Source organism: Nymphaea colorata, chromosome 9 (assembly GCF_008831285.2).
Source record: "Nymphaea colorata isolate Beijing-Zhang1983 chromosome 9, ASM883128v2, whole genome shotgun sequence".
Taxonomy (NCBI): Eukaryota; Viridiplantae; Streptophyta; class Magnoliopsida; order Nymphaeales; family Nymphaeaceae; genus Nymphaea; species Nymphaea colorata.
Window position 1 is genome coordinate 14,509,106 of NC_045146.1, and position 9,618 is coordinate 14,518,723.

General features: G+C 38.3%; 1 protein-coding gene across 1 annotated transcript; it reads right to left on the reverse strand.

Annotated features, from left to right (window-relative positions):
* Positions 1-803: 803 nt before the first annotated feature.
* Positions 804-8,935, reverse strand: LOC116260441 (ARM REPEAT PROTEIN INTERACTING WITH ABF2). Its single transcript, XM_031638786.2, has 19 exons — positions 8,534-8,935; positions 8,118-8,269; positions 7,655-7,830; positions 7,430-7,550; positions 7,240-7,314; positions 7,071-7,165; positions 6,809-6,884; positions 6,574-6,681; positions 6,049-6,177; positions 5,883-5,951; positions 5,486-5,545; positions 5,149-5,272; positions 4,903-5,042; positions 4,748-4,811; positions 4,571-4,650; positions 3,601-3,665; positions 3,347-3,464; positions 3,135-3,259; positions 804-1,422 (listed from the first exon to the last, which is right to left on the reverse strand). Exons 1-19 carry the CDS (start codon positions 8,760-8,762, stop codon positions 1,332-1,334), a joined length of 2,097 nt encoding a protein of 698 aa, XP_031494646.1. The 5' UTR covers positions 8,763-8,935; the 3' UTR covers positions 804-1,331.
* Positions 8,936-9,618: the final 683 nt, after the last annotated feature.

Consider the following 9,618-nt stretch of genomic DNA (forward strand, 5'->3'; position numbering starts at 1 on the left):
TTACAAATCAAAATTTTACCAAATAAAATTCCAACCAATAACACTTGTGGCATCCGTTAATTTTCCTTAATCACAAACATGAAGTGTTTGTTTGCAACTGAGGGACGCCAAAAATGAACTCATTCCGAGTGATATGGACTTGTTGACTTTAGAAATGCACGCGTGGGTGTTCTAGTTGTCCCTTGCTATCAAACCTTTAGTTGCCACAGTTTCTGCCTTTGAGCCATAGAATGGGTGTGCTTGAAGGAATAAAAGCAACCTTGCTCGCATGTCCACAGAGCCCTTGTGTGCGTGCTTGAAGCTCATGGGAGAAATCATTAATGTCCATATAATGGAACACCTTATGCCCTTTAATTTGAAGAAATAAACCAACCTTGCACTTATGTCTCCAGAGCCCTTGTGTGCTCGCATGTAAATATACTTCAATGGGAGGATTACCCGATTCTTGAAGCAATAAATTATTACTGTTTACAGTCAACATTAATAAAGGCCCAAACATAAAGTAAAATAAAATAATAAGAAAAACGCCGTCCCCGGTCTTTTGTGAGAATAAATAAGCGATATCCTCGGCTTTGGGAATAAGAAATATAATCAAGCAGTTTCATTTTAAAATTAACGTCCGCTTTACTACTTTTGCAGATATCAAAGGCTTTCACACTGGGGACTGGGATGATGATCTATGTGAATTTTGTTTATAAAGCGGATACATTATGTAACCATCCCTGGCTGCTAATGACCATGGCATGTTTTGTCAGATTGTATGTGATCCAGAAGTCTACTGGAATCATAGAGACTCAAGCATCTAGTTCAAGGTAGGATCTTTTCGCCCAGACTTTCATTTATGGAATCGTTTCTATACATTTATCCACTGCTGTTTCATACTTACGAAGCAATATTTGCCTTGTCAACACGTGCGAGGTACTGCACCTGTCTAGAGAGAAAATGAAATGTATTCCTTCATCTCTTTCCCTACTATAAAAAGCCAGAATACCGATACCTACTACTACCTGGAACACGAAGATGAAGAGGTATAGGACAAGTAAAAGAAGATTACAATTGATAAGAGGGTAAGCTGAACGTCTAATGTCTCTGTAGAATGTCCATGACATGGTTGACAGGCTTCAGTGGCGGCTGTCACAAAAAAGGCGGTACTGAAACATATTATCTTCATGCAAAACCAACCCTTGAAGAAAGACGGAGGTTAGAGCTGCCAAACTTGTTCAAGTTAATCCTTACACCAAATGTATGTCTTGAACAAAGTTATTTGTTCTGCCATCTCCACCAGGAAGTCCAGGCCAGGTCGGCAACAACCCCAATAAGGAAAAGCAGCTTCAAGCCACAGGATTTAAAGGATGAGGCCGTAATACCCTATAGAAGTAGTCATGGATCTGAGGGATCAAGCGGTCGATTAGCTCTGCATGTCTGCAAAAACAATTTGATGTAAATCCCATATTCTATGTACTTCAAAATGCATCACTGTTTCAAATAACAGACCCACGAGTGGAGATCAAATGCACCCTTGAAAAGTGGAAAATATTTGGTCTGCATTTTGGAACACAATGCATTCTCTCAACTTGCAAAATTTTTAATAGCCACATTTGAACATCCCCGTGCAGGATTGAGTTATGCAAAACAAAGGTCACGCTTGGAATGAGAACAATAACATAGAGCAATTATAACCATAAATAAATAGGAAAAAAACTCCCCATCAAATACAGCAATTACTATAATATGCATAATTGTAACCATCAAATTTTATCGAAACTATTTAAATGTTCATTTTCTATCTACTTTAAACGAAATCAATAGGCTACTAAACCAGCTAACAATAACAATAAATAGCAACCAAATAATGACAACTCCAAAAAAAATCAACAACTCGAGGCATTTAAGGTATTTGATCCAACTTTTCCAAATTGCAACAAAAAGAACAACCGCAAGGCAGTAAAGGTACAATCTCCATCAAGTAAGATTAGATATGCAACATTACCACTGTCACAGCTTCCTAGCTACCAGTATCACCAAAGAAAGAACAAGCACCACAAACCAGCAGTCATAAAACAAAAAGGCACTGGCAAAAGTAAAGCAGAGAATAGAGAGCAATCAGCTCCAAAAACCTATATAAATTTCCCACAAGATCCTATACTAGGGCCTAAAACTTGTGAAGATCACTCAGAGAAAACCAACCAAGTTACACTAAATTGAGGACAACTAAGACCACCAGTTGGATCAGACTGTTGACTTTTACGATCTGGTTGCTGTTTATTGCCTTCAATACAGAAAAATTGAAAAGTGATTACATTCATTTGTTCTTCGACTTTTAGATTCATATAGCTTCTGAAGTCAACAACGAAACAAATTTCACCTTAGCCAGTTAGATCTGACATATAGACAATACCACCATCACTTGCACCATTCCCTCAAAACCTAGTGCCTCTACACCATGGTCGAAAACACACACACAGAGATGCACAAGATAGTGCACACACACAGAGATGCACAAGATAGTGCAGATAAAAGTCTCATACAATTGCAGTTAAGGCCACAGGACACTCCTATATGGATCGACATATAGAGTTACTATGGAAGCCAAAGATTTGGCTTGGTCTTAAAGAAAATTACAAACACACCTCTGTTGAAAGGACATCTACTTTCAGGAGCAAAGTAAACAGCAATCCATGAAAAACTTAGCTTAAGCAATGTCTCTGCCTAACCTGCCCACGCTGTTCAGATATGGCCAGCCAGCAGTATCAATGATCATAAAGGAATGGTAACCACCCACCTATGTCCAGAATGGAGGCCTTTCTTAGGCCAAGTAAATTCTTTATGGTTGAGGCCACCACCATCCTGTAGTGGTGGTGTAAAGACAAAGGTGAGGTCTCCTCACAAACTGTATGAAAGACGTTAGTACAACTGGACTGACAAACAGCAAAAGCCAGACCTAAAAGCTTATGGAAATTTGATCACCCTTGGCAAAATTTATTGTACATCAACAATCCCATTCACCAATAACAATTGCTTGAGCTCCCAAGCAGCAATAAAAGCACAGCAGCTCATAGGATATGTGCATAGATACAGAAAAATATAGATAATGAGATAGAGATAGAGAGAGAGAGAGAGAGATAGAGACTGACCCAGGCCTATCCCTCATGTGCTCATGATGCTCCAAGAGAAAAAGGATGCATGTGTGTCTCAAGGATATTGCATGAAAGGCTTCTGCAAGCTCATATATGTTGGCAACATTCTCTACAGATATATCCTGATCAACAAAAGAAGCTCGCTAAGAGCCTAAGACAGATTTTCTCATTAATTAAAAGTATCTTCATTATTTATATGTCATGGTTACCTGTGCAATTGCATATTCACAAAGACGTTTAAGGCCTTCAAGGAGATATTGATCTGCTGCTCGAAGCAGGTCCTGTGCAATATCCAATGTGACTTCTGCAGTGCCTGTGTATATGAATCTGTGATGGACATCCACACAACCATTTAAAAGCGAATCATAAAGCATCCACAGATCTTCCATGAATACTCATGCAAACAAAGACAAAACTGATGGCCATTCAAAGTATCAAATGCATGATTATCGTTACCAATTACCTCATCATTAATTCAAAGGCATCCCATCTTATATTTGGGATCTCTATATCTTTTGCATCTTTCTCCTGCATAAAATTTCCATGACGCGTAAGAACCAAAAGAATAAGCTTATTTGAATCTATTGCTTCGTTTAAATCACATGATTCAAATGACATTTTTTGCGATAAACTCAATCAGAATGATGTGCTCCATGTAGTCATTCTTCTCTTACATGGGACGACAGTGACAAATCAGTTTGAGCTCCTGAAGTAAAGAAGGACCAAGGCAACTAGGCAAGTACTCATCTAAAGAAGAAAGAGAAGTAAACAATCAACAAGCAAAAGGAAAAGAGAAGACATTTGAAGAGCTTAGAGAATCCAGAGTTGAAAAAGAAAAAAGTGAGGGTGATTAATCCTTCCCTCTACTTAGATAATGATGGACCTGCATTTTGCCTTTAGAGGACTAGGCTACATTCTCATTAATGATTGCATTTTTGAACAATTATTTAATATGTTAAGGTCATTGAACCATAGAGTTTGGACAATTTAACTCTTTTGTACCAGCACATTCTTCTTGTATGTTCTTGGTTATATTTCAATGGCCACTTTGTATTTGTTTTGAACATTTACCATCTTGAGCATCTAATATGCTGCTTCACAGGCTTAGCCAATGGCTTAGCCAATGGCTTTGCCACATTGCACTTAACAACATTGTTGCCAATATTTGTGATTGGTTGCAATGAAGGACATCAAATGCTAAAATCAACATGACGGTTCATACAATGAAAATTGAAGATTACAAGATTGCAACAGTACCATATACGATAAAGAAAAATAAAAAATGTTTACAGGAACACAGCACACATAAAGTATTACAGGAACACAGCACACATAAAGTAAACAAAGCTTTTAAAAATTCTATGAATTACTTTGCTACAAAAAATAATAAAATCATCTAACAAATTCCAGCAAATGTAAGAATTCCTGCCTACCCTGTAACCACCATCAAACATAGCTCGAAATGCGTCTGATGAAGCAAGCAAAGCAATACGATGTGCATAGAAACGCCTTCCTGCAACAGACTTTTAACAATCACAAATTCCACTCACCTAGACAAGCAGCATCAAATTAAAGTTAACATCCCAAAAAAAGCAAGTAGCATATCCAACCTTCGACTAAGAAAGTAACATCAGCCAGGGTAGCATTGTTTACATATTGTTCACCCAAATAAACCTGCACCCAAATTATTACCAAAATAAGAGGATTAACAATGCAAGGTAGGTGGTAAGTTATGTAGCAGGAAGAATTTAATAACAGTATAAACCTGTGGCGTTGGTGAAGGTGGAGCTGCATCCATTGGAGAAAGTGTCGTAGCCTTCTTAGCTAAGGTGCATAGAGCAACTGCTCCATCCAGTTGTTGCTTTTGATTGGCAGATCCTAGAAGACCCAAAAGAATATCCAATCCTGAAATAGCAAACACAGAGATGGACGTTTGAAACTTAAACCAAGTAGACATTTATCAGAAACAAGAGGTTTCACATGAAAATAATGTGTTTGTCAGCTACTGTACCATTATTGTCAACGAAAATTGACCTTTGATCATCATCAGAACAAAGATGAGCAAGGGCCAAAGCAACTCGCCTTTGCACAACTTTCTCTGATACACGCATTAGATATAGTAAATGCTTCAATACCTACATTTTTAAAAAACAAAAAATAAAAATCTAAATAAGTAAAAATGTGAAATAGATTGGCAAAAGAATCTTGGTCTTATATGGTATGCAGGCAACAGCATAGTACTAAATTATTTGAAACTACTATATTATAAGAAAAATGTACATTCATTAGTTAACCAAAGCAGGGAAAAGGCAACTGGATTAACACTTGGTAAAATAAAAGAAACTCACTCTTCCACGAATCTTATCCTCCAATCTTTTCAATGTTTTTGCAACACAATCTTTTGTTGCCTGAGATGATAACGCAGCACATAAATAGATAGAACATACTTCCACAATTACAATATTCTAACCAACAAACAAACGGAAAAGAAAGGAAATTTATAATGAAAAAACAGCAATTAGCCATATATTGTCTAGAAGAGATTCATATCTTGCAGAAAATAAAAAATATATATATAGCATATAATTCTACAATAAAACAGTCCTATTTGGGGCCAAAAAGCAGCCTTTCTTGGATAAAATTGGATTAACATAGAAAAATTTTGCATTTCCCTGCCCAAAGATGACCAGATAACCTATCCAAAAACAGTGTGACATGGAAAAACACATGCAAGCATTAGCTTACTTGAACAATGAATTCTCCCTCTTGCAGCTTCTGAACACCTCCCACCTTCACAATGTCTGAGGTATTGTCCTACAATATGAAAAACAATAGTGTATAAGAAGTTTTACTTTATGTTGTAGACAACACAATCAAAGTGCCTCCATCAAATATTTAATAGCAAAAATACCTCATTCTCTGCAAGTCCGAAAAGAGCAAATGCAGCATTATGCTGCAAATTCCCATTTTTTGAATCAAGGAGCTTTAACAATGGCATTAGACCTCCATCATGAACAATTCCTGCCTGGTTATGTGTATTCTGGAAATTGACCAAGCAAGTCAATCTACATTGTCAAGTAAACAGACCATAGAGTAAAAGTATGTTTGGAAAACAGAACCCCTCTGTGGATACGAGATAGTTATGGATAAGCAGCTTCAATAATGCCAACAGTTAATCTATGTTAATATACAATCTTCTCAAATGGGCAAATGACTTTTACACGGGCTGAAAAAATCTATCTTTTATTTTTACTTTTCGGCAGCTAACAGTTTTCCACTTGCATGCTAGAGGTGGATTACTTCACATATCACTTCTTGAAATTTTCACAAGATTACTTCTTTATGCAAAACAGAAGGCAACAAAAGTGTTAACAAAGGTGCAAATAGTAACTAGTAAATCAACTGATACATAGAACTCAGTGGGAAATATAACAACCTGTGCCAATCTTCCTAATGCAAAGGCTGCCATCTCCTTCAATTGTGGATCAGGAGATTGAAGCATCTCAACAAGAGGCCTAACTGCACCCCGCTGCACAATGTGAACCTGAATGCATTCATCAAATTTAGGAAAGCCCGTACAGAACTATCTTCACAAATTAAGGATCACAACATATTACTTTCTAATAGTTAATTCACCATTAACAAGGAAAAATAATGAGTCAATGGATGACCTTGCATTCTGAGTCTGTTGTGGCAAATTGCCCAAGCAGCAAAGCTGCTTCTCTTTGACTCTCTGAGCAGCAGGAACTGTACAATACCAGAAAAAAGACAAGCCTTTCACATATCAATAAAATAAAATGAACAACAAATTGTCTTAGCATGCAATTGAGTGCTGAAAAAAAATGCCTTCATTGATACCCCAAAAAAAAAGCCACAAAACGCTTTGCTAGCAAAAAATAAAAAGAAACTAATACAAGAAAACCCTAGTAATACCTTAATAACCCAATAACCGGTTGCAAAGCTCCAGCAAGGAGGACTTCCTTTTTTATGGTGGCCGATGAATGAACCAAATTCCCGATGACACCAACCTAAAATGATGGTACATGTTGATAAGAGTCTCAAATATGACCATGAGGTCTGTATTGATTCAAGATAACCTCACCGCTTCATAGTGAATTGCAGTATCCTCAGAGCGAAGCATCAAGATTAGAGTGGGAAGTGCATTGCATTCCACAATCTACATCATAACAACAGAAAGTTGAAAAAAATATTACAAGAGTCAACGAAAAATTGCAATAGGTATATGAACATATGCCACAAATTATAAGCATCTGAGGATGAGTCCCACTAACCTGACTCTTGTTAGCCTCGTTTTTAAATGCCAATGTTCGCAAAGCCCCCGCTGCTGCTCTCTGCACTTTGGTGTCATTGAACTCAAGCAGCTCAACAAGGGGAGGGATTCCTTTCTCAATCCTAAAAGGAAAAGGATGTGTTCAAAATTCAAATATCTTTTATTTGACCAATAAGATGTAATAGAATTTAGAATGTGATTTAGCAGCAGATAAACAAGGACGGACCTGACTTGAGTCTTGATGTAACTGTTCTCGTGAGCTAAATTCGTGATGGCATCAGCGGCCCTGCGTATGACACCATTTACAGCACGATTGCGCCCCAAACTGTTAATGTGCCTATTTAATAAATCTACTAGATGAGGTAAGGCGCCAGCATCGGCAATCAATTGTTGATGCTCGGGCTGTTTCACGTTTTTCCAAGAAACATGATCCGAAAATAAAGAAATCGGTCAAGAGAGATGTAATGTGCATACACATGCGAAAATAACAAATTAAATTAGCTAACTAGTAGCATTATCAAATAGAAGGCATCCAAGTGAAGATAATGCGATATCTGAAACAATGCAGTCCGGACTATCTGAGGGGGGAACAAAAACAAAAAACAAAAAACAAAAAAGGAAGAAAAGAAAAACTGTAAACTCGGCTGCTTTCTCGGACAAGAAACTGGTGGGAGGGGGGAAGTATTTACCTTTACCGCAAGGAGACTGAGGGCAAAGGCGCTTCCTTTTTCCACTTCATGTTCGAAGTACTTGGGTGAATCATCACTGGAAGGAGGGGGCTGGAGATGACGGACTAGAACAGGAACAGCGCCTCCTTCAACAATAATATTCACATAGTCCTCTGCATAGAGTAATAGTTACAGGATCAGGGTCATAACCACCTCATTTCGCTGGGACTTAAAATCTTTTGACAGTGAAACAGCGAAAAAACAACAGAAACTTTCTTTTCTCCGGTTAGTTTCCCATGTAAGCACGAGCCAAGCAAATGGAAGAACCCTAAAACATGAATCGGAAATAAATAAAAAAAGTGCATAAAGTAGCCACTGAATCGTCTGATCGGAATTTATAGATCCAGTGGAAGACGAAAAGAAAGGCTGCACCGCACCATTTTTAGCCAGCTCGGCGAGGACATGGGTAGCACGTCTAGCGGCAGATCGATCGGATTCTTTCCATGAGAAGCAGTTGTCCAGGATCTGAACCTGCAACTTGACCTGAGCCTCCAACGGATCATCGGCTTCCATCGCGACAACGCAGCTCGCGGCGTTAGATTGTTGCCCATCGTCCTCGTCTTCCAGCTTCCTCTTCTGCCCCTTCCTCTCTGCGTCGGCCTCCATGGGAACGGGGCTGAAGGCAAGAGGAAGAAGAGTGGAGAGGCCAACAGATCCCAACGAAAGGAGAGGGAAATTTGAGAGGAGAGCAGCAGAAATGGAAAGGAAGAGAGAGAAGACGGGGGGTGTGAAGGGTTTATTAGATAAAATTTCGGTTCCGCGCTGATGGCGAGATTCTGGGGGGGAAAATATATGAGGCGAAAATGAGTGGAGGGAACCGTGAAATTTCACCCGACATCTTCAACCTGCGCGGCCTCCCGACGCGATACGGTCTGGTTCCGTAACATGCACATCCGGATTCAAAATGTCATCCCCTTAGTCCGGATCCAGTTTTCCGTGGGTTCAACTTGCTTAACTAAGCATGGGCACCGGATCAGGTCTCCGTTGGGTATTTGATACTCAATCCGACAAGCTTGGTAGGTTTGGTAATATTTTTTATATATATTTATAAATATTTTATTATGATTAATTATATTTACATAATTTGTTTATTTGAATAACTAATTTTAAATTTAATCGAGCTAGACTCGGGCTCAAGTTTTCGAGTTAAGCTAGGCCTGAGCTGGTTTTGGATGTCGGGCCGGGCAGGCCGAATGCGCACTCATATTTAGCACTTTGGCATTTGTAACAAACAAAATAAGATTGTCTCAAAAGTTTGGATAAAAAGTAACTTATTGTTACTGTTTTATTAACATGCTCAAATAAGAAAACTTATTCACAAAACACTTTTCATGGTGGTGTTCTATGAATATGTTTTGTTTTTTACGACAAAATCATGTAACAAATAATTGTCGTACCCAAACAGCTTCTTGATACACGACCAAGTGGAGTTGAAAGAGCGTTAAGTTATTTTACGTTGACA